This window comes from Polypterus senegalus, chromosome 8 (genome assembly GCF_016835505.1).
Source record: "Polypterus senegalus isolate Bchr_013 chromosome 8, ASM1683550v1, whole genome shotgun sequence".
Classification (NCBI taxonomy): Eukaryota; Metazoa; Chordata; class Cladistia; order Polypteriformes; family Polypteridae; genus Polypterus; species Polypterus senegalus.
In genome coordinates this window covers 171,223,400-171,249,389 of record NC_053161.1, presented here as the reverse complement: position 1 = coordinate 171,249,389, position 25,990 = coordinate 171,223,400, and the positions used below count along the sequence as shown (strand labels likewise).

The following is a 25,990-nucleotide window of genomic DNA, read 5'->3' as shown; positions in this document are numbered from 1 at the left end:
ATCGGGGGTTTACTGGTATTGCCTAACACAAATTGCAGTAGCACGCACACTATAAACAAGTGTGATATTATGATCGGCGTAAGCTCTCCTAAAAGGTCAGAATCAATCAATCTCTCTTGTATGTTTAGCCTAATAAAGATAAAATAATACGTTTACTGTATCATTTATTTTTTTGGCTGGATGATGCACGTAGCAGGAGGTCTTGGTCTGGGGGTCGAGGATGGTGTAAATTCATAAAAACACCCGGCCCTGTGTGTCGGTGCTTTCAAATACAATTGAGTCTCGATAACGTGAAGTGAACCTGAGGAAAAGACTCCAATGAACAACAACGACACGCCGGCCACAGGGAGACTCACTCGAGCAAAGCACGCTGGAGGTCTGACTGACATGAACGCGCAGCCCACCTCCGATTCATGTCGCGTGCAGTAACCGAGTGGAGCGTACGAAATCTAACGTCTTCACAAAATGTAGCCCCCGAACCTCAAGTACATACCCTGTCTCTCTCTCTCTCTGTCTGTCTGTCTGTCTCTCGGTGATGCGATTCGAAACTCGTTCGACTCCTGCTTGAGATGGCTCTAGCTGCAGACGACACTCTTGTCCAGTTTCGTACCACTTCTTTCTTCCCAGAACGATATTACGGCTGGCCGGAGATCTCTAGCCGTCGCTTTTTATGACGTCACGAAATACGTCACCATACGACTTTCTAGTAATAGTTGAATATGAGATTAATAAAAGGTAAAGTACTAACGAAAATAGCACAAAAGTTAAGAGAAAACTACGTTTTGTACCTAATACATGTACGCAAAATTTCGTTGACCTAAGTGAAAGCGTACTCAAGTTATTGTGTTTACATACACCCACACACAAACAGACATAACTCCACAAATGGTGTTTTCGGACTAGGGAGGTCTAAAACGTGGAGATCCAATAAAATATCGAAATTGGCTTTTTGGAGGATTCCCATACTTTCCCCATATTTCATATACGAGAAAGTCTAAAACGTCGAGATTCATCAAAATCTCGACATCGAATCTTCGGACGATTACAATACTGTCTCTATACATAGTATACGAGAGATTAATAAATAAAAATACCTCGGTTAACGAGAAATTCTATTGTTTTTCTCGAACTGTATTTGGAGTGACGCGATCCCCTTTGAACTTGTTTAGGTTGCACTTATATGCATAGTAAATGTATTGTGTTAGCCACTTATGGATGCATCAGGACACAATTGGCCGAGTAGATTACAGTATACATTATTTCGAGGCAGCCCTTTGATCATCTTTTATTACTTTTCGTGGGAATTAAATAGAAAACCAACAGCTAGTTGGCTGGGGGCGGGGCCGGGGGGTTTGGTCATACTCAGCGGTACAACAATAGAAAGAAACACCGAGCCCCGATGCACTTTAGTTAAGAAACCCGCCACCATGCCGCGGTTGTGCCGCCGTCTCTTCAAATTACCCAACTCGTATATGTCGCAACTACGCACCTTTCTCATCCCGTGTCTTCGACCTGAGTGACCAGCCAATAGTGATGGGCTGCTCGATATTTAGGTTTCGACCTGTGTCAAGCTTTCGAAGGATTGTTTCAAATGCGCCCGTCACGTGATTTTGAGGAACGCTAGCGTAATGTCGTCATTGATATCTGCGCAGTCAGCAGTCGTTTCGATCAGTCACTCGTCTACTGAACTGCTTTGGCTCAAAGCATAAAAGCATTTGTTTCTGCTCTCGCGATAAGATGAGCTAACGCGAGTTCCAATCCTAATTGGGGCTCGCAAGTGTTAAAATAAAGAATCTGTAAAAAAAAAACAAAAAAACAGTTATGTAGAACTAGTCTGTAAGTTAACAAATATATTTTTGAGACATTATGAACGATTTACATGGGGCACCTAACATTAATCCTTGGTGTGGAATCGTGTCCACCTACAATCTGTTACAAATTGATGTGCATATTTTGCGTGAGGTAACACGTATTGTAACAATCCAGAATCTATTCTACCCCATGTCGATCATATCATAGAGGCTAAGAAACGCTTCACTAAAGCCGACGTGGTCATTACACCAGTATATGCGCAAGACACTCCTCATTAAACGTTTTTACTATTCAGTGATTCCCAGATCCGTAGTTGATTTGTAGCATTGATTTCCAAAAAGCGTGTGCTGCATAACAAATCAAAACTGTCTTTCAGCACCATCAACAGTGTCTTCTGCAATTTATGGAAAGCCTCGGGATGTCTGCGTTAATGAGACAAAAAAGTTGTAAATAAACTTTGCCAATTCATCCAGAGGTGGACATAAAGATCACTCAAGTACTGAGAAGAAGAAGCAGCTGGATAAGCACATCTGTGCCAAACTTTCAAAAAAGCACCTGACTTTGTCAGCAACATCCTTTCCTTGTGAATGCATCTTATCAAAGGCTGCGCGGGGGGCAGAGGCGTAGCTAGGGTTTTCAGCGCCCTGGGACAACTGAAGATTTCGCGACCCCTCCTGGTTGCCAAAATGCAATGGGGAAGGGAAAGACAATTTTTAAAAATGTATTTAAAATAATAGTATTTTAAGAAAAAAATTCATATAAGTCTCCGAAAATGATAACGCCGCCTCGTGTTCTTTAAAATCTAAATCTAGTTTATGTAAGAAAAAAATCGTTTTCCGCATTTAAAAATGATTTTAAAGAAACTATATAGCAAATTATAAAGCAAAATAATTATATATTTATAAAAACTGCATTACTTACAATTTAATCGTACGAAAATATAATGGGGAAACGTCTAGACTTTTGCAGCCATCTACTAGAATACTTCACCACAGCCCAATCAATTTTCTGTCAAACACATTAGAACACTCTAGACGAGAACAGGCCATTCAGCCCAACAAAGCTCGCCAGTCCTATCCACTTATTTCTTCCAAGAAAACATCAAGTCGAGTTTTGAAAGTCTCTAACGTCTTACTGTCTACCACACTACTTGGTAGCTTATTCCAAGTGTCTATCTTTGTTTGTGTAAAGAAAAACTTTCTAATGTTTGTGCGAAATTTCCCCTTAACAAGTTTCCAACTGTGTCCCCGTGTTCTTGATGAACTCATTTTAAAATACAAGTCTCGATCCACTGTACTAATTCCCTTCATAATTTTAAACACTTCAATCATGTCACCTCTGAATCTTCTTTTGCTTAGACTGTAAAGGCTCAGCTCTTTAAATCTTTCCTCATAATTCAACCCCTGTAGCCCTGGAATCAGCCTAGTCACTCTTCTCTGGACCTTTTCTAGTGCTGCTATGTCCTTTTTGTAGCCTGGAGACCAAAACTACACACAGGACTCCAGATGAGGCCTCACCAGTGCATTATAAAGGTTGAGCAGAACCTCCTGTGATTTGTACTCCACGCACTGTCCTATATAACCTGACATTCTGTTAGCCTTCTTAATGGCTTCTGAACACTGTCTGGATGTCGATAGCTTGGAGTCCACTATGACTCCTAAATCCTTCTCATAAGGTATACTCTCGATTTTCCGACCGCCCATTGTGTATTCAAACCTAATATTTTTACTTCCTATGTGTAATACTTTACATTTACTGACATTAAATTTTATCTACCAAAAATCTGCCCAATTCTGTATGCTATCCAAGTCCTTCTGTAATGATATAATGGATTCCACATTATCTGCTAGTCCACCTATCTTGGTATCATCTGCAAACTACAAACATAAACACAAATCACTTGGCACACAGAAATGGTGTTTGCAACAACTTAGACCATGATACACTAATGCCTTATGTCAGTCGTGCAACCTATTTAATAATGTCAAAAATGTTTCTGGGTGGGAGTCAAACATGTTACAGTAGTGGAGGGGATACATTATTGTCTGCTGGGTATATAGAACTAATACGTGCTTCAAAATCAGAAAGAGACGAAACACAGGAAAAAAATATCCTCATACTGATGGAGTGATGGACTGAGCATGCAAATGTTTTTTATTTACTTTTTAGTGCATTTAAGAATGGAAAACATTTCATTCTAAAATTTCGTAACATCAATTTGGCGCCCCCTGGATGCTGCGCCCGGGGACAGATGTCCCCCCTTGCCCCCCCTAGCTATGCCACTGGTGGTGGTGGTGGTGGGGTGGGGGCATGGTAAATAAGTAACCTTCCAAACTGCAGCACAACAGAGTAAATCATTGATATAAATACAGGTAGAATTATTGAAAGAATAAGCTTTTGTTCTCCTTGATTTTTGACCTTATGATTAATTGTCAATATCAAATCAATAAAGTCATTTTAAGAAGATGACAAGTCTGATATAGTCGGTTCAAGTAATGCTCCTTTTAAAAAGTTTGCGTATGCAGAATATAAAACAGAATCTCAATGATACGGGACTCGTGAGTAGTAACGAATAATATGTGACACTGACAAATTATTCCTAATAACGGGAACAAGTAAAAACTACGACTTCCTAAAACGGACACTGTAAATGTAGGCATTTCAATAAATAATTTATGAGGCTTGTATGTGCATTTCAATATCGATTTAAGAACTAGGCAGGCTACCTGTTGTACTATAAACGGTAGCTCATGCAACACTTAACAGTAAATAGTAACGGGACAATGACTGACTGAAACGAAGATGCTGCGCCGCTACTATGAAGGTTCACACTGTCATTCTGCATGTTTAGAAGGCGCTGATTGGCTGTAACTGTTTTCAGCGAATTGTCCCAAGTTGGAAGTGCCGTATAGCGATCAGAAACGAAAAGACACATTTAGGCATGCTGGACAGTAGTTTGTTTTTCTACAATACAAATTCAGTACGACACCAGGGTCTCCAAACACATAAATATGAAGCTTATTACGTTTTACAGTGAAATTTTTTACATAAAAAATATAATTTGGGACATGTGCCACCTGGCCGACTACGGTGGCCCAACCTTCCCTCGATAGCTCGATTCGCTCAGCTATCCATCCAAGTTGGAAATTTTGTTAAATGGAAAAATAGAAAGAAAAAAAAAAACTTTCACAAGAGGAGGATTAACGACGCGAACCCCTAGTGTTTTTACTGAGAGACAATTGCAATACCATTGAGTCACCTAATTGGGATAATTAACGAGCTCCGCACAACTGAACTACTACTACTGTTCTGACTGCGGCGGATGTAGAAATATGTTGTTTGACATGTGCATGTTAAATTGGTTGACTTGACATGAGAGTATCATTGTTGTATTCTCCTAATGAAGACAAAAACATTATATTTATAGATGTATACTATATGACGTACGGTTTTGAACAAAATTAAGCGTTCCATAAAAAGGTTGCCACGATTTACCTAATCTTTTTATTTATTTTATATATATATATATATATATATATATATATATATAGTGAAAGACGCTATATAGCGCCCGACCCAGCACAGACTACGCAGAGTCACATGTAAAAGTCACACAGGCTTTTTATTAGTTCTTCAGCCATGGGGCACGTCTTCCCCATGTCCCACAGGCCCAATACAGTCCCAAAAGCACTTTACCAACAGAACAACTCTCCACCTTGTACCACCACTCCTCTCAGGCAACCTCGTCCTCTTCCTCCCGATTCTGGCCCCTTAGTGGTGGAGATTGGCCTGTTTTATACCCCACCCGGAAGTGTTCCAGGTGCTTGAACACCTGGTCCCAAGTGTATCTCCGGGTGGGGCTGATGACTCGTCCAGCCGGGTTCTTGAGTCTCGGCAGCACCCACTAGCGGCCACCCCATCTCCCAACCAGGCTGTGGAGGACTCCATGTCCCATGGAGCCACGCAGGAGAGTGGGAAATGAACATTGGCCAGGAAGGCTGCCACCTAACATCCCGGGGGAGGTATTGAGCTGTCCATGGTGGCTTCCCCGGAACATATGCAGCAGGGGCATGGGACTCGGCTGTCCATCACAATATATATATATATATATAAAGTTGATATATGACAATATATCTTTGACACAATGTATCAGACAAAGGAAATCACAGCAATCCACAAGAACAATAATGAATTCTCAGCAACTACCTGAATTTTAGTTTCAGGCCATCACTTAACTATATCAACTGAAATGTGTAATGTCAATACGAATTACAAAATATAACTAGAGAGTTAAGTGTCAGATAGACTTTCAAAAATATAGAAGTCAATGCCTTCGAGTGTACTGAGGCTTCACAAAGATTCAGTAACAAGTGCCAATGTCTGCTCGAGGCTTCAAAGCCCCATCATGATGCAATCCCAGTGCGCATGTCTGCTTAGTGCTTCAAATCATTATTCATCAAGCTCCCGCTGGAAGTGCATATGGCATCAACAGAGTTCAAAAACTCGACAAAATTCCCAGGTGAAATGAATGTTTGTGGATGATCAATACATTTTAAATGATTGTGCCTGATAATACTTTGTGGCAAAAAATAAAACTATAAATTATACATCATACAAATGCCAACTTGTAGAATGCATAATGCTGCAAAGAAGAGTTTTATTAATACGGTTGACGACACATCTCTCACTATAATACTCTCATAAATATTCATTCTTCGCCTCATGCAATGTTTTCGTGCAACACTGAACGTATGTCAGATAGTATACATCTATATACAATTGTTTTCGTCTTCATTACATACATAAAAAACATACATTATAAGTAAAGCAGTACTATCAAAAAAGAACTGTCAAACTGTCAAAGGGATGACTGATGACCTTAAGCCTTGCCCCAAAATATGATTGATGAAAATATGAAATATGAAAATATAATTTATGAAAATATGCTTTATGAAATATCCCGAGCCCCTAGGGGTGGGGATGGGTAATGAAGGGTTGGACCACTGTCATAATTGATAAGCTCTAAACCCCGCCTTTTAGGGTGGTTCTTTTGTAAACATTGCCCTTATCACTCCCCATTAACAATTCCCACACCCACGAGGTACGCCTTTGTCTCTCTAACCGCCTATAGGGTTAGGGGAGATGCGTGTCGCTCCACCTGACTGCGGCAGGAAACGAAAGAGTTCTTGTATAACACTCTAGTCATTTAGTGAAAACGCCATGACACCCAAAAGCAGATAGAATGGACGGTCTTGTGAATGCTCCTAAGAAACTGAAAACAAACAGGGTTTCCAGAACGCATGAGTTACGGGACCCTCGATTCAGCTCAGCTTGGTACGATTCTAATTGTGCTTTGTGCAGTGTAGAGGTAAAAAGAAATACTCGGGGGCATCTCACGGTGGTGGTTCCAAGAAGGAGCCTATCCTTCCTGAATATAAAGAGAATGGTCACGAAGAGGAGGAGGTGTATCAAGAAAATGAGATAAAGGAACGTGTGAGTGAAATTCATTTTTCGATAAAAGACTGGACTTTTTTTAAATCTCTTATTCCAAATATTGATGAGGTTATTCATCAAGGAAAACTGTCTGACCAAATGAAAAGAATTAAAAGAAAAGTGGAGCCATTGTTTTCAGAGGAGGAGAATTGCCTGTTGAATAAATCAAGCGCGGAGGAGGAGGAGGAAGAAAATTGGGAAACACCCATTCCTGAGTCAGTGGAAATAAATACAACAGTCTTCTTTCATAGATTACATTAACCTAAAGCCATCTCGAAATGTCATCAACTAACTACCCTACCGAAGCTGAGCTCCTAGAAGCCGTTGATAACTGGACCGGGCATCTCCCTGTTCTCTCGGACTCTGAGATGTCAGAAGTCCTCCACACTTTGATGCATTCCGAAGAGCCAATCTACGGTAGTGTGGAACAGACAGCTGCTGCTGACTACCAGTTTTGGCCGGCTAACCCTCAAACCAACCCCATCTACTCTGCTCCAGACCAAATGATGACCGCCGGTAATCTACAACCCAGCTACTCAGTTCCAGACCAGATACTGACAGCCAACAACGTGTTTGGGCCTGTTAACAACCAGCACCTCTCCGGCTATGCTCCTTATCAGGCATGTTGATCTACACAGACAGCACCCTCCGATTGCCCGTTTTGGCCTGATGATATTGTGCCCAACTCCGGGTACTCGGTGCCAAACAGCTCGCCTCCAGACCATCCGTTTTGGCCGTACCTTCTTATGCCTTCAACTGACCAGATCTATTGGCCTGAGCCTCAGTTACCTGCCCCTGATGGTATGTATTGGTTGGAAAGTCTACTGGAAAACCACACCGTACCTGACATTTTTGTACCTGCTGATGATGTTCCAGGGTGCCTAACAGGGGCTGAGGAGATAGCCATTCATGCCATGCAACAAGAAGAGGCCATGGACAAACTGGTGAAAGCTCCAACCGCTTAGAAAATATCACCCAAGAATGCTGATTATGCGGGTATAGACCTTGAACAAACTGACGGAGACCTTTGGTTGAAACATTTCTAAAGGCTCTGAAGCTGGTCAAGAATTTGATTGCGGCTCTGTTGGATATAATAGTTGACCGGGACCTAAAAATTACCTGTCAGGGTTGTTTAATAGATCACCCCTGCCAGACGCAGCACACGTGTCTGTTTGAGTTTGACTCTGTTTATTGGGTTGGTCACTTTCATGAGATTCTGATGGTTTTCCGTAAACCATGGCTCAGAAGCCTGGTCATAAAGACTCTGGGTTTCTTCAACATGTTTCCGCCTTTTCACAAGATTCATTCATTTGTACAAAATGCTGTTGATGACCTGGAAAATGAACATTCTATTAATGAGGCCATTGTACAAACCTTTTATAACATGGACGATTCCTCTTACTCAAAAATACGTGAAATAGCCGATGCTTTCTCTAAACACCATTTTTCTGTACCTGATTTGACCAATGCACCTTTGGGGTTTTACGGGGAATACGACATAGAAAAATCAGATGAAGTGGCTGAACTGAATGTGCCTGTGCTATAATATGTTTTGAAAATTACCAATAAAGCACCATTTGATTTTTAAACCGTTGACATTTTTCTTTCACCGTCGATGATGGAAGGTTACATGAAAAAAGTTTATTATAACCCGGCAAATCCTGGCAGCTTTGGGGGAAAAGACTCTTTGAAAAGAGCTCTTGAGATTTCGGGTCAGAAAAATAATGACTATCAGGTATCGGATTGGTTATCTGTGGTCAATATTCTTATACAATTCACAAACCCGCTAGAAGGCATTTTAGGAGAAATAAGATTTATGTATCTGATATAGACTCGCATTGGCAGATGGATTTTGTGGACATGTCAAATGTGTCCGAGCATAACAGGGGTTATAAATATTTGTTAATCTGTATCGACATACTTTCTAATATGCATGGGTACGGCCCCTGAAGAACAAAACGGGCAAGAAAGTGACAAGAGCCTTCCAAGACATTCTGAACACCGGTCGAACTCCAAAGAAGCTCCAGACCGATAAGGGGAAAGAGTTTTTCAGCCGAGATTTTCAAAAGCTGTTAAAAAAGGTCGGAATAAAACATTTCACCACAGGAAACAAATTAAAGGTGTCCGTGGTGGAGAGATTTAACCGCACTCTGATATTTAAAATGTTGAAATATTTCAGTTCGTATAATATGAGAAGAAACGTGATGTGAAATATTGTATACAAGTTGCTTTATTTGTAATTTAGGCAAGGCAATGTAATAATAGTGTTACATTAGTGAGAAGCATTTATGTTTACCCCTGCCTTTTAGGAATGGGTCTCTTTGAATTTTACGACAGAGTTGGTGGGGAAGTGCCTTAAACAAGTTAATGTTTCTATGAAGTCTATCAGTCAACCCCCATAAGAAAGTCAGGATGCCTAACTAGCAAACTTTAGGTCAACAAATGGTTTTAGGGGGTGGCAGGTGTGAAGATGTTCTATTCCCCCCAATTGGTCTGAAGTATGGCTGTTTGGAACAGGCTTGTATCAGAAGCCATTAAGTACCATGACGTCCTATAGGCTGTAGGGATGTGGACAGAGAATCGATATATTTGCTCACTCCCTCACACTCTCTCTCTTACCAAACTGATGCATGAACTGAAAAGGACAATACAATAAAGAGCACAGGTCAGCAGCCATATTGAGACAGGCATGCGGCCTGTTCTGAAGAAAGCTGACCACAAAATGATGCCTTAACTTGAGACATTTTAAGTAACTAACAAGTATGTGTGCCGCCTGAAACTACACATCAACGTTTATCAGGTTGTATGGTGGCCAATATTCAAATGTACTTTGCATATTGTTATTATTTATGAATACTACCAATAATACATTGTTTAAATTGTAACTTAACTCCTGCTTGTCTTTTACTACACCTAATTGCCTGAGGTTATACATGTAGAAGGGAAGGTGGGGAGAAGTTATATACTATAATACCTTATAAACAGTGGTAAGTCTGTGAGATTTGAGGCATTCTAACAAAGGCTGCATATTAATAATACAAAAGGGGAAAGTAGAGCAATATATTACTCTACCAAGACAAAACAACATCTATGTAAACTGCTCAAAAATTAAAGGAACACTTTGAAAACACATCAAATCTCAATGGGAAAAAGAAATCCTGCTGGCTCTCTCTACTGATATGGACTGACATTGTAATGTGTTAGGAGCTAAAGGATAACACATTGTTTGATGGAAATAAAAATTATCAACCTACAGAGGGCAGAATTCAAAGACAAACTGTAAATCAAAGGGGAAAAAATTATCTGGAAGGCAGGTGAGTCCATTTTGATAAAATTTCATCACAGCAACTCCAAATCATACTCAGTAGTTTGTATGGCCCCCATGTGCTTGTATGCATGCCTGACAACGTCGTGGGGGGCATGCTCCTAATGAGATGACAAATGGTGTCCCGGGGATTTCCTCCCAGATCTGGACCAGGGCATCACTGAGCTCCTGGGCAGTCTGAGGTACAACCTGGCAGTGTCAGATGGACCGAAACATAATGTCCCATCCAGAGGTGTTTTATTGGATTGAGGATAGTGAGCATTAGGGCCAGTAAATAGGGCTGCAACTAATGATTACTTTGGTAGTCGACTAATCATTCATTTTTTATTCCCCCAATTAGACAGAATTATTTCAAACCTGACTTTTTTGATGTCTGCAACCTGTGGTTGCACATCTTGTGCTGGGCTGCAGTGCATGTCTAACCTCATCTGCTCACGTCTGTCTACCTGAGAATGTCACCCTGATGTCTCTGCATTAACACAATTAAAATTAATAATCAAATTAAAATAACAACCAGTGAAACATATGAATTTGAAAATAATCAGATGTTTTATATTAGTGTGACCATCACAATAAAAAAGAAATAGATTAAACAATACAAATTAAAGTGCACATAGTTTTTAAACAAAAAAAGTGCATTTAACTTAACCAAAAACGACCACTGGTGTGTCCTAAATTGTGTATTGAATTGAGATGAGTGAGCAGGGGGGCCAATCAATGGTATCAGTTCCTTCATCCTCCAGGAGCTGCCTGCATACTCTCATAAACATATGAGGCCAGCCATTGTTGTGCACCAGGAACAACCCAGGACACACTGCACCAGCATAGGGTCTGACAATGGGTCCAAGGATTTCATCCCGATACCCAATAAAGGTGCCGTTGTCTAGCCTGTAGAGGTCTGTGCTTCCCTCCATGGATATACCTCCCCAAACCATCATTGTCCCACCACCAAACCGGTCATGCTAACGATGTTACAGGCAGCATAACGTTCTCCAAAAATGTTTTGCATTTTTACGAGCTTGCCATATTTTGATTAATAGTAGCTTATTCATAGTTTATTATAATCAATTTTTAGTTACCGTTTTAATAATCAATATATCCAAATGGCAAGTCAAACAACAGTTTGTGGGAGCGTGCTTACCTCTGTGTGTGTTTTTTTTTTGTTTGAAGTTTTATTAATTTTATTGCAATCATTCCATACAAATCAATCAATTTTTACAAAAAGTAAAATTGAGTTAAGAACAAGTCGACCCCCACCCCTAACCTCTGCATGTTTTTAAGATCAGAGAGTGAATTTTGAACACCATCACCTCTTGTTTTTATGGCTGGGACAAAAGGCGACTCATTCACCAAGGCTCGATTTTGTACCAGCCACTTGTAAGGGGCGTATTTTCTGACCGACTTGTATCTTCGATATCATTAATAAGCCCTCCATTACTTCACATTGGCTTGATGAAATATTCACTGTTTAAATCATCACAGTTGTTGCCTGTGCTGTTCCTTTACCTTCTCACCCGTGTTCAGATGAAGAAACTTGTCAGCAACATAGTAAGTTATGGATATTTCATTTATTTTTTAATTGTAGGGAGCACAGATTTTTTTCCTTTGAAATGTAGTGAGTTAAAGTAAGTCTCAGACAAATACAAATTTGAGTAAATATACAGGTAGGCTACATGAAAATTCTATTTAAGAACAATAACTTATTTGTTTTACATCATTTCTTCCCACCACGGATCCATTGCAACATCACTAAATTTATTACCTTTATTCTGTGCACATTTTTCTTCTTTAAGTTTCTTCTTTTTACGATTTTCATGCCATCTTAGGTATCAATGTAACTTTCTCTCCTGCTATTTTCCTCCTGACGTGATGTGCAGCTCTCAGCGAGTCTTCCCATCACCCCTGTCGGTAGATGTCATTCATTGCACAACAAGAAAGCCTGGTGATAATCAATGATGGGGCTTAGCTGGCTACAAACAGACAGGTAATGTTCATATTCCCCAAATATACCGAGTCTGAACTTGCAGCTTGGGAGGCCCTAAGTGGCATCAGTGGCCCACTGCTTCTGCTGAGTCTGCATAGTGCAAGAAATGGCTCTGTATATTGTAAATCATAAAAAATGTGTACATCATTTGTAATGGTTACAAATTACGTATTTGCTTGAGGGCAGCTGTCTGATTAAAAACTTCAATTGCAATTAATCGCACAGTTCAAGTTCATAATCAAAAGTCACTTTGTATTAATTGCAATTTAACATATTTCCTTCAAGGAAATTAATATTTTTTTGTATAAAGCAGAAATAACTCAGTGATTACTTTCTAATACAAAACAGTTTTAATAATCATTTGCTTGAATGTTAAATTATTTCAGTAAGTTTATTGAACACTTTGTGTAACAGAAACAATTGAACAAACAGTGAAGCACAAATCAGTCAATGTCTCAAAGTAAGATGTTTTATTTATACAGTAATCCCTCGCTATATCGCGCTTCGACTTTCGCGGCTTCACTCTATCATGATTTTAAATGTAAGCACATCTAAATATATATCACGGATTTTTCGCTGGTTCGCGGCTTTCTGCGGACAATGGGTCTTTTAATTTAGGTTACATGCTTCCTCAGTTTGTTTGCCCAGTTGATTTCATACAAGGGAAGCTATTGGCGGATGGCTTAGAAGCTACCCAACCAGAGCATGTATTACATATTAACTAAAACTCCCCAATGATATAAGATATGCTTCCCGTGTGGTACTTGAGATTGTTTGCTTCTCTCTATCTTTCTCACTCTATATGCCTGATGGAGGGGGTGTGAGCAGAGGGGGCTGTTTGCACAGAGGACACGGACGCTCCTCTACAAAATGCCGCTTTATCGCGGTGCTTCTGTATACTTAAAAGCACGTATTGATTTTTGATTGTTTGCTTTTCTTAGCGAGCGCTCTCTCTGACATTCTCTGCTCCTGCCGGCGTTCCTTTGAAGAGAAGATATGTTTGCATTCTCTTAATTGTGAGAAAGAACTGTCATCTCTGTCTTGTAATCGAGCACAGTTTAAACGTTTGACTAAAGGGTGTTATTTCATGTCTAGAGGGCTCTAATAATGTTAACAGGGTGGGAGAGTTTATAAGGGCTTAAAATATATAAAAATAACTATACAAACATATGGTTTCTACTTCGCGGATTTTCACCTATCGCGGGGGGTTCTGGAACGCAACCCCCGCGATCGAGGAGGGATTACTGTATATGTATTTATTTATTTAACTAATTTTTAGTTATGAATTTCCCCAAAAGCAATTCTTCCTGTGTACTTAGCATCATACCAATCGTATTTTGTAGTACAGATACTAATTAATGTTACTCTCCACAGACTGCATAAACTCCCCAGACGCATGGTGGATGCTGTTAAGGGTAAGTCATATATTTTTATTTCTCCCCAAGCCCCAATTTCAACTCTTATTCTATTTATTTGATATGTATATTATTTAGTAATTCTCAAGTGTTAATTAACTTATGTGCCCCCCACTGAGTTCTTATATATAGTTTTGTATGTTTTAGTAACAAAAACAAAATAAATAGTATTTTTTCTTATAGTTTATTGCCACAGCATTCTAACATAATTCAGCATGATGTACAACATGGCAATGTGTACATTTTAGATTTTAATTTTTTATTTTACATTTGATTATATTCTGTATTAATAGTTTGTGTTTATGATTTTTAGTAATTGATTTGATTTATTATTCAAAAAACATGGGCGAGAAGCTATTTGTATGACAACCTGCTATTTATAATTTGAGAAAGGAATATTATTTTATTTTTTGTTATATAAAAATATATAATATTATAAAGCTGAATTATTTATTGTGTGAGGCTGTATATATTGTAAAGAGGTCTTTTTTCTGATGAAATATGTATAATACTGCATATTGTAATAGTTGTATATGTAATATGTATGTTATGAAAACAGAGGTAGACGCATGGTGGAGGCTGTATGGCTGTTCTTTATTTTGTTTCTGAAAAGGGAAAAAGGATATAAACTTCTGATAATCCTCTGTGTTGATTTGTTTTTGACACACCAACACTTAGGATGGATTCCAGTCAGTTACATGTGCTTACTGTCCAGGCAGGAGTGAACCGCACTCTTTAGTCAGGACAGTTCAGTTGTGCTTCCCTCCGGTGTGAATTCTGGTGTGTCTCTGAAGAGAACTCCTCTGACAGAATTGTTTGCCACATTCCAAACAGCAATATGGCTTCTCTCAGAGATTAATTTTTCAACAATAGTTTAGTTTGCTTACTTTTCAGGGAAGGAGTGAACCTTACTCTCGAGTCCTGAAGGGTTCTAGTTTCTTCTGGACTGATTATTGAACTGCTACCCTTTTTATTCTGTTGTGAACTCTTGTGTGGCTCTGAAGATGGCCAATTTGTGAAAACAGTTTACCACATTCATTACAGAAATATGGCTTCTCTCCTGTGTGAATTCTAGCGTGTTTCTGAAGACTGCCTATATGTGAAAACTGTTTACCACATTCATTACAGCAATAGAGCTTCTCTCCCGTGTGAACTCTAGTGTGTCTCTGAAGGTTGCTTATTTGTGAAAACAGTTTACCACATTCATTACAGCAATACAGCTTCTCTCCAGTGTGAACTCTCGTGTGTCTCTGAAGACTGCCTATATGTGAAAACTGTTTACCACATTGGTTGCAGCAATACGGCTTCTCTCCTGTGTGAATTCTACTGTGTTTCTGAAGATCACTCCTGCCAGAGAATTCTCTGCCACATTCCACATTGCAGTGATCTTTGTTTCCTGTATAAAGTGTAAAAGAAAAGGAAAAAGAAAAAAATGCTTATTTTCAATCCACTGCCTTACTTCAACATTAAATCACATATAAATACATTATGGCTGAAATTAGGAACAACCTTTGATCAACATAAGCAATAATAAAACTTTAGTTGTGTATGGAAAGACACATTTTTAATGTTACATTATCTATTACAACTACTCACCTGGGGCCTCATGCATAACGCAGCGCATAGAATTTGCACTTTAAGATGACGGAAGCACAAAAGCGGAAATGTGCTTACGCACTAAAAAAATCCAGACGCATAAATCTGTGTGTTCACCAACTTCCACGTTCTTCCACTACATAAATCCAGGTCAGTGTGAAAAGTAACACACCTGCATGCACCTGCTGTCCCGACCTGTCTCCTCACAGAATTACGCCTCTTTGAACATGTAAATCAATATAAATAGCCCTTAAGGTCAGTCTTCTGTGAAAAGACAATGGCAAAACCACAAGGAAAAATAGAACAAATTCAGCGAATACCAAGTGGAAGCAAAGAAAAACCTACAATTAGTTGGTTTAAACAGTGGTATAAACAAGAAAAGGAAATTGATCGAGTGATATAGCGTGTCGGAGAAACTCGAAAGCTCAAGTTCATAAAGTCGCACAGTGCCCGAAATAAAAAAGAAGTTGTCACATATAAAAGTCACCGTGAAAAGCGGAGTCATAGCCCTCCGTCTGAGTTTCATATGAAAGTTTATTAGGGTACATTGAAAAAAAAAATAGGCACACAGTGGGGGAAAAAAGCACGAAATGTCAACTTTAATCTCGAAATTTGAACTTTAATCACGTAGTTTATTTTGTCATTAAAATAGAACATCATAAATTTCATCTTAAAATCGATTAATTTACTAGTTTCTCAAATCCCATCGTAACTAAAGTAGTACGTTAAATGCTTTGTTTTGAATTTGATCTTCTATATGCTCTGTGTGTGTGAATCACTACGTGCTTCCGGGTTTTCCCTTCCACCGACAGGACACAGAATCCATTACATTTGTAATATTACAGCTCTCTGAAAAATTAATGTACTGAGATGTACACTTGATGTAATTTGCATGATGATAGGAGTTAAAGCATGTTATTAAAAATGGGAACACGGTGGCGCAGTGATTGTTCGCAACCTTCGATGAAATAATTTATTGCAGCAGTATTGTCTCTTTCAAATGTACTAACCCCCCAATTCCTGTCCTTACCTTTCTTTCTCCAAATACCCAATCACCACACAATCAGCTCTGTAATAGAAATTAAGCCATCTGTAAGCTCATAACGCAGATTCTTCAAAACTTTTAAGGAACACTGAAATATCTTCGTAGAACAAGTGTAATTATTCTATCCTTCACGCCAGCCCCATTGAAGCATACAGTGCAAAGCAGGAACAATCCGTGAGCCGAGCACCAGATCCTTCCTAGCGTAGCAACACCGTGTCCTTTAATTAATAACAATATAGATTATTTAAATGAAGTTAAAGTTTTATCTGTATAATATAATAAACATATTTTGCTGCATTTCATCTTTAAAATGATATCGTCATCATATGTAAATGCGAGCTTTATAATGAAGCTCAGGTTGTGCAAAATTATAACTGTAGTGCAAGTTTACAGTGAGGTGATTGTACTTATAAGTACAAACAGTTTTACAAGGAGCACGTGATGGAGTGATTGACTGCATTTACAGCTCTTGGGATGAAATTCTTTCTTAACCATGAGGTCCGTACAGGAAAGGTTTTGAAGCGTTTGCCGTGTGAGAAGCAGTTCAAATAGGAAGCATGGCTGAGGCAGCGTGTGCTTGATGCTGTATACTGATAATTCTCTTTCCATTCAGCTTTTCTGAGTGGTGCAGTTAGAGTAATATGGAAAAAGATGGTCTGCTGTGGCAACCTCTAATGGGAACAGCTGTAAGAAGAAAAAGAAGGTGCAGTGAGAGTAACAACGCTAAAGCACCTATTGTATTTGGAATAGTTTGGCCATTCCGTGGACCATTATATTGTTACAGGTTAATTATAATCAGATGCATTGAACTAATAAACAATATGCAGTTAATTTCAGTGTATTTATAAAGCCGTGTCAGGGATGTGGATCTGAAAAAGAAAGATAAAGCACACAGGTATAGAAACACTGCTTTGACGCTGGGTGCCGCCAGTCTGCTAAACCGTGCAGAGAACTTACATATGATAGGGTATGAGCTACCATGGAAATGTGCGTGGCTTTACGCCAAGTTTAGGTTTTATACATTACGGTTTGAACGTGGAAACGTTCATACGCAACATTTTTGTGCGTACGCACAGTTTATACATGAAGCCCCTGGTGCACATTTAAAAAATTTACTTATCCTCAGATGCCATGTGTGTAAACCATTTCTTATGCAAAAGTCTGGATTTATAAAACCAGAACTTGCTGTGAAAATTGCTTAAAGTTATCAAGGTTTAAGTATTCATAAGTCCTAAGTGGACATTTTTGGTGTTGGCATTTCAGCAACTCCAGGTGGCAAAACGAAGAACTGAATAGAAAATCTCATTTCACATTCTGATGTTTTACTGGCTACACAAGGAGTGCGTTTTGATGCATCTCAATGACATTTTGGCTCATGATGATGACAGAATTCTAAGCTGATTTAGACTCCCTACTGTCATACTCTTTGAATTGTGTGCTGAACTGCAGCCTTTATTACAGAGACCATCAAGCAAAAATCACACAATCCCAGTTTCTTTACAGGTCTTAACAGCTGTGGGTTATTCGGCGATGGCTGCTTTTCATTATGAACAGCTTGACCGGTGAGGAATCTCTCAGTCACCCTGAGGCACGTCATGCCATCTGTATAGGGTAGTATATTTAAATGGTAGAGAGATACATGCAATATCGTTACCATTGGGCTATGTACGCTGTGATCAAAATGCAACCTGGAATTTGCAGCAACTTCTTCTGTCATTAGCAGTGGTGGTCTTCCTTGGTCTACCAGTCACTTTGGAATTACTAAGCTCACCAGTTCGTTCTTTTTTCTTAATGATATTCCACACAATTGATTTAAGTCATACAAAGGTTTTACTGATGTCTTGAATGGTCTTATTATTGTTTTTCAGTCTCATAACATTCATTTGACATTTATTTGCACAACTCTTGTTCTCATGTTGAACAATGGCAACTACAGAGTCCAAAGGTAGTAAGCGAGCTGAGGTGTCTTATTCCTGCTTGACTACGGCAATAAAACACCTGAGGAATCACAAACACCTGTGACAACCAATTGTCCGAAACGTTATGGTGTCCTGAAATGGGGTGCAGCAATATAGAAAAAGTGCTGTCATTTCTGCAATGTGTAACTGAAATTTTTGCAAATCTCCTTAAATGAAAATCAGTAATGCATATTTTAATGTATTATTAATTATTTAATTTGTCATTTTAAACTATGGGGCAAAGGGGTAAATAAAAGAAAAATGTTTCTTTGTCTTGGCCATAATGGAGGGTCCTGTACAAAACAGAATGCCATGCCAAGCAAGAAAAATTCACTTTCAATAATAAGAATGTGTCCTGACATTTGTCCTCAATTAAACTAAAACCACTTGACACAAAAACAAACATCAAAATGACTTCTTTAAATCACCAAAGCAAAAGAGAGCAATGGATGAGTGACGCCTCAGTGCAGAGGCCTACAGAAGCTGCTGTGACCTCAGAGAGAAAAATTAAAAGACGAGAAAACCGAAGAAGAGAGCAGCTGTTGGTGTTTCAGCTCTATAGGGGAGTGGCAGGTAAACACCAGGACTGGTCACCTTTGTGACCCGCCAAAGCGACATTTATATTCACCATTATAATGTTTACGGGTATACAGGACATATTTATGTTAAGTAAACTAAAATTTGCCAGGTTTTACTGTCTATTTGATCCAATGTGAGTGTTCATGTATGTTATTATCTATATTATGGCTGCAAACATCAACCAGTCCAAGCCTACACTCAGTGAAGAGTGCTATGAAGAAGAAATACAACTGAGTTAAACAGTAGTGTTACACAAATTAATCATTCTAGTTGGTTGACTGGTCTACTGATTTTATAACATGGTATATGTCAAGCTGATAATAAAAAAAATAATCTTTTACATTTATATAGCACTTCTTACTAAACAAAGCGCTCAACAATTGCAGGTTAAGGGTCTTGCTCAAGGGCCCAACAGAGCAGAGTCGCTATTGGCATTTACAAGATTCGAACAGGCAGTCTTCTGATTGCCAGTGCACATCCCTAGCCTCAGAGCCACCCCTGATGGCACACGCAGCACTGACAGTAATAAAATCAAGTTATTTTATGAGAAATACTCCATTTATCATTTTATATAGTCAACCATTTTCTATAATAGAAAGATGAGGATTCAATAATTTAATTCATAATTTGGATGCACGATATACTCTGCCAAGTAGATCATTCTTTCCAGACTTAGCATTACCTGAGGTGTACATTTTCATGACATCTCATTTACAATGACATATAAAAGTTTGGGGACCCCTGATCAAAATAACTGTGTATTAACTTTGTTATGCAGAGTGAAAAAAGGAAGGAGTACCCCACAAATGTTTGGGAACCTCAAGTGATTAGAGGTCTCAGATAACTTTTCCTAAGATCTCAGACATTAATTACGTCCTAAGGGCTTTGGCTTGCCCACAATCCTCATTTGGAATGGCCAGGTGATGCAAATTGCAAAAGCTGTATGTATTCTCAGACTCCTCAAACCTTGTTCCAAAGGACATGGACTCCTCTAAGCAGCTTTCTAGCACTCTGAGAAATCAAATAAATGACACCCATAAAGCAGGAAAAGGCAACAAGAAAAGAGCAAAGAGTTTTCAAGTGGCCATTCCCTCAGTTTGCAATATAACTAAGAAATGGCAGTTAGCAGTAACAGTGGAGATGAAGTAAAAGTCTGGGAAACCAAGAACAATTTCTAAGAGAACTCCTCATAGGATTGTTAGAAATGCAATTCAAAGCACCTCTTTGCTAAAGCTTCCTGGAGGACTTTTGCAGTCAGACTCTGAAGTGGTGATGCACTGTTCTACTGTGCAGCAACAACACCACAAACCTGACCTTCAAGAAAGAGCCGACAGAAGAAAAATTTCCTTAATAGTAAAGTTAGGCAACACTAATTAACAAAGAATAAAAGTAAGGTATGCTGGCCAGGGAGGACATAAAAAACAAAAAAACTGCAGACGGCTGGGGGGAAAAAAAAAACACAATATCTGCAGGAGTTCCAAGGTCATGAGATCACCCAGGTCCCACTGGGCATTCTACCTAACATGAATCTCAATCAGTCATTATTGGTTTCAGGCTTCAAGAGTGGCCAGAGACCTCCTCTTCATACAGAAAAAGTAAAGGTAAACAAAGTGAGAGTTTTATAAAATGATTTTCGTTTGATTAAATAGAAACGGGAAATATAACTCAGCAAAAAAAGAAACGCCCTCTGACTTTCAACTGTTTTTACTTTCAGTAAACTTAATGTGTAAATATTTGTATGAACACTAAAAGAGTCAACACCATAAGACATAAACTAAAAATGTTTCACAATGTGTCCCTGAATGAAGGGAGGCTCAAAATCAAAAGTACCAGTCAGTATCTGCTGTGGCCACCAGCTGCTTGAAGTACTGCAGTGCATCTCCTCCTCATGGACTGGACCAGATTTGTCAGTTCTTGCTGTGAGATGTTACCCCACTCTTCCGCCAAGGCATCTGCAAGTTCCTGGACATTTCTGGGGGGAATGGCCCTAGCCCTCACCCTGCGATCCAACAGGTCCCAGACGTGCTCAATGGGATTGAGATCCGGGCTCTTCCACTGCGAGGATGATCAGCTGTCCTTCCTGTCTCCCTGTAGTGCTGTCTTAGGCGTCTCACAGTGCGGACATGGCAATTTATTGCCCTAGCCACATCAGCAATCCTCATGCCTCCCTGCAGCATGCCTAATGCACGTTCACGCAGATGAGCAGGGACCCTGGGCATCTTTCTTTGGGTGTTCTTCACAGTCGGTAGACAAGTCTCTTTAGTGTCCTGCGTTTTTAGAACTGTGACCTTAAATGCCTACTTTCTGTAAGCTGTTAAGGTCTTAACAACCATTCCACAGGTGCATGTTAATTAATTGATTATGGTTAATTGAACATGCATGGAAAACATTGTTTAAACCCTTTACAATGAAGATCTGTAAAGTTATTTGGATTTTTAAAACATTATTGTTGAAATACACAGTCCTGAAAAAGGGACGTTTCTTTTTTTGCTGAGTATATTACTAAAAACATTGATGAGAACAGGACATTCAACCCAACAAATCTTGCCAATCTGATCCACCTAATTTCTCTAAAACAACATCAGTTCAAGTTTTGAAGTTCTCTAAAGTGCTACATTCCACCACACTACAGTACCTGGTAATTTATTCCATGTGTCTGTGGTTCTCTGGGTGAAGTAAACCTCTCTAATGTTTATGTTTCCAGCTGTGTCCTCATGTTCTTGTTGAGCTCTTTTTAAGGTAACAGCCAAGTAGAGCTCCACTGCTATAATTCCCTTGATTTTAAATATTTCAGTCATTCCTCCTCTTAATCTTCATTTGCTTAAACTGAAAAAGTTGAACTCTTTTCTGATCATTCACACCTCTCATCCCTAGTATTAGCCAAGTCGCTCTTCACTGGACTTTTTCTAGCACTGCTTTGTGTTTTTCATACCTTGGAGACAAAAGCGGCACACAGTAGTTCAAGTGAGACCTTACCAGTGCTTTATAAAGCTACAGCATAACCTCCTGTGACTTGTACTCTACACATAAGGGCGCTATATAACCTGACATTCTGTTTGCCTTCTTAATGGCTTCACATCAAGTGTACTTTTAATTTTCAGACAAAATATTTATTCAAATCATGCACTTTTACCTCCAACATGTAATACTTTACATTTACTTACATTAAATTTCATCTTCCACAAATATGCCCAAATCTGTATGCCGTCTAAATCTCTCTGTAATGATTTAACAGATTCTAGATTATCTGCCAATCCACCTATCTTGGTATCACCTGAAAACTTAACCAGCTTGTTACTTATATTTCTATCTAAATCATTTATATATATTAAAAATAGCAACGGCCCTAGTACTGACCCCTGTGGAACACCACTCTTAACATCGGCCAGTTCTGATGAGGTTCCTCGCACCATCACTCTCTGCTTCCTGTGTCTGAGCCAATTCTGCACCCATCTAAAAACATCACCCTGAACTCCCACTTATTTTAACTTGATGGCCAACCGCTCATGTGGCACCTTATCAAATGATTTCAGGAAGTGAAGATAAATAATATCAACTGCTCCACTTTGATCGTATGTTTTTGTTACATCCTCATAGAATTTCAGCATGTTAGTAAAACACGTCAGCATGTGTTGAAACGAGGGAGTTCTATTAAGTAAAACTCTTCTTGCCTTGCTCAATCTTTTCCTTAATAATTCCTTCCATTGATTTATCTCTGATGCATGTTAAGCATACTGGCCTATAATTGGCTGGATCATCCCAGTCACCTTTTTATATAACTGGATAATATTTTATATTTTCCAGTCAATATAAATTTCCACAGTGTGTGATGACTTCCTGAAAATATGTACTAAAGGTTTATATATGTACTCACTAACTTCCTTAAGCACTTGTTATAAATAGTATCTGGTCCTAGCGATTTTTCTGATTTCAGCCTATGTAATCTCAGCAACACTTGTCTCTCTACAATTTCCAAATCTTAGTACCTCTTTAATAGTCACTGTTACCACTGGGAGATTACCCACTTCCTCACATATGAAAACTTCAGAAAAACAAACAAGTTTTGAGCATTTCAAATTTATTATCTATGTATTAGAATTCCCCTTTACTGTTCCTGATCTGCTGCACCTTCTTGGATGCTGTTTTAAAAAAGGACGGCACTGTGGCACAGTGGGTAGCGCTGGTGCTTCGCAGTAAGGAGACCTGGGTTTGCTTCTCAGGGTCCTTCCTGCGCAGAGTTTGCATGTTCTCCCTGTATCTGCGTGGGTTTCCTCCGGTTTCCTCCCACAGTCCAAAGACATGCTAGTTAGGTGCATTGCAATCCTAAAATTGTCCCTAGTGTGTGCTTGGTGTGCAAGTGTGTGTGTGTGCACCCTGCCCAGGGTTTGTTTCCTGCCTTGTGCCCTGTGTTGGCTTGGATTGGCTCCAGCAGACCCCCCGTGACCCTATGTTAGGATATAGCGGGTTGGAAAAAGGATGGATGGATGGATACTGAAAAAAAACACCTTAATCTATCTTTGCACTTTGAGCTACTGTTTGTATGAAAATGTGCTATATAAATAAATGTTGTTGTTGTTTTGCTTTCTCTGCAATATTCCTCTGTAACTTCCTTTTAGCTTCCCAGATATCTTTCTTAATGGTTGCCCTCTTGTCCTAAATGCCCTAAAAATTAGCATTGGGATACTTAGTCTTCTATCACTTATTCAGCTGTATTATTTGCTTTGAATTTTCTATTGTATTTCCTTATTTACCCCAAACACACAGGTCTTATTCATTTCTTTGAATCCATTCTGTATCATATGTAAAATTTTTAACTTCTTCCTAGTAAGGAATCCCAGCTACTCTGGACTGTTTGCTGCTATGCCACCAGTTAATTACTGACTAGACCGCTACTGTAAAAACTTTCTCTTAACACCACCCTGCAGACATAAAGGTTTGAACACAAGTACCTTTCCTAAATATTCAACTAGCTCTTGTGTAGATGACAAAGATTAGCAAAACACCCTTGTAAATGGAGAAAAGGTATTTAAATACCATCTCGGCATCTTAACAGTAATCAAAACAAAAGTTATATTTAATTCATTCTCAGAAAGAAGTAACACATACACACAGCCCTTTTCACTTTACAAAGCAAGAATGATGTCAGTGTGTCACTTCAAGGTGTTGCTCCAATAGATCATCAAGATACTTTTTAAAGCTTGCCACAGGGACCCTAGATGAACTGAAGAGCTGTACAAAGCTGGAACATTAAAATAAATAAATAAATATTATATATATTGTAAGGCCTGGGTGTCCATCAATCGATAGGAAACCAAACTGTCTACAAATTGGAGGAAATTCAGGACTGGAGTGGGCATCCTGCAAAGATCACAGTGTGAAAGCAGAGAGGAAGAGCAAAGGGCCTGCAGAAATCTCGGGGATATGATTAAGACTTTGTGCATGTGTCCATGTGATAAAAAAAACAAAAAAAAAAAACATATGAATGGTGTTTATGGAATGACAACACCAAGGAAATCCGTGCGATCAAAACAAAAGCATCACTGTACATCTCAAAACTTGTAAAAGATCTCTGTGATGTTCCAGAAAAGACAAATGAGGAAAAAGTTGAATTCGTTTGTCAAAACAGGTGACACCATGTTTGGAAGAAAGAGAGAACTGAATATCGATACTAAAACCTCAAGGTGAAAGGAGCATCATGGTTTGCGCCTGGAGAGCTTAACAAGATCAAAACATTATAATATAATAATTAGTAAATCACTACACAATGGGCGGTCGGAAAATCGAGAGTCCACCTTATGAGAAGGATATAGGAGTCATAGTGGACTCTAAGCTATCGTTGTGTGTGCAGTTTTGAACTCCAGGCTACAAAAAGGACACAGCAGCACTAGAAACGGTCCAGAGAAGTGTGACTAGGCTAATTCAGGTCTACAGGGGATGAATTATGAGGAAAGATTAAAAGAGCTAAGCCTTTACAGTCTAAACAAATAAGATTCAGAGGTGACATAATTGAAGTGTTTAAAATTATGAAGGGAATTAGTCCAGTGGATCGAGACTTGTATTTTAAAATGAGTTCATCAAACACATGGGGACACAGTTGGAAACTTGTTAACACAAACATTAGGAAGTTTTTCTTTACACAAAGGACAATAGACACTTAAAATAAGCAACAAAGTAGTGTGGTAGACAATAAGACTTCAGGGACTTTCAAAACCTGACGTGATGTTTTTTTGGGCGAGCTTTGTCGGGCTAATTGGCCTGTTCTCATCTAGACTGTTCTAATGTTATAATAATATCAAGAAATCTGACATAAAAATATCAGGATAGCAGAAGCTTAACAAAAGCTGAGAGATGACACAGGACAATGAGCCCAAAGACAGGAAGTCATTAAAACGTGAAAGGGTAAAACATACAGAAATGGGTGTTCTGGAATAGCCGATAAGAGACAGGAGATTATGTGGCCTGACCTAAAGAGAACTGATCAGAAAAGATCTCTCAGGGATGAAGGAACTGAAAAGGTTTCTGAAGTAGGAATGGGCTAAAATTCAAGGCTAATTTGCATTTACATTTCCATTACTGCTAAAGAAGGGTCAACCACTATATAAAGAAAGAACAGCCACAGAATGGACTGTGAATATTTATCTATCTATCTATCTATCTAATGATGTGTTCAGGATTGACAAGAAGTTGTCCAATTGTTTGTGTGTTATTAGTTTAGGATGACTGTGGTTGCCTGTAATTGCAGCATAGCTAAATATCAGACTGCACTGTTCAGAGTAATTCATG

General features: G+C 39.0%; 1 protein-coding gene across 1 annotated transcript in view; it reads right to left on the bottom strand.

Moving 5' to 3' along the window:
- Positions 1-25,990, bottom strand: part of LOC120534701 (zinc finger protein 160-like) — a 158,597-nt gene that overhangs the window by 74,049 nt on the left and 58,558 nt on the right. The window contains 1 exon segment of the mRNA XM_039762288.1: positions 15,332-15,425. Coding sequence (XP_039618222.1) covers positions 15,332-15,425 — 94 coding nt within the window.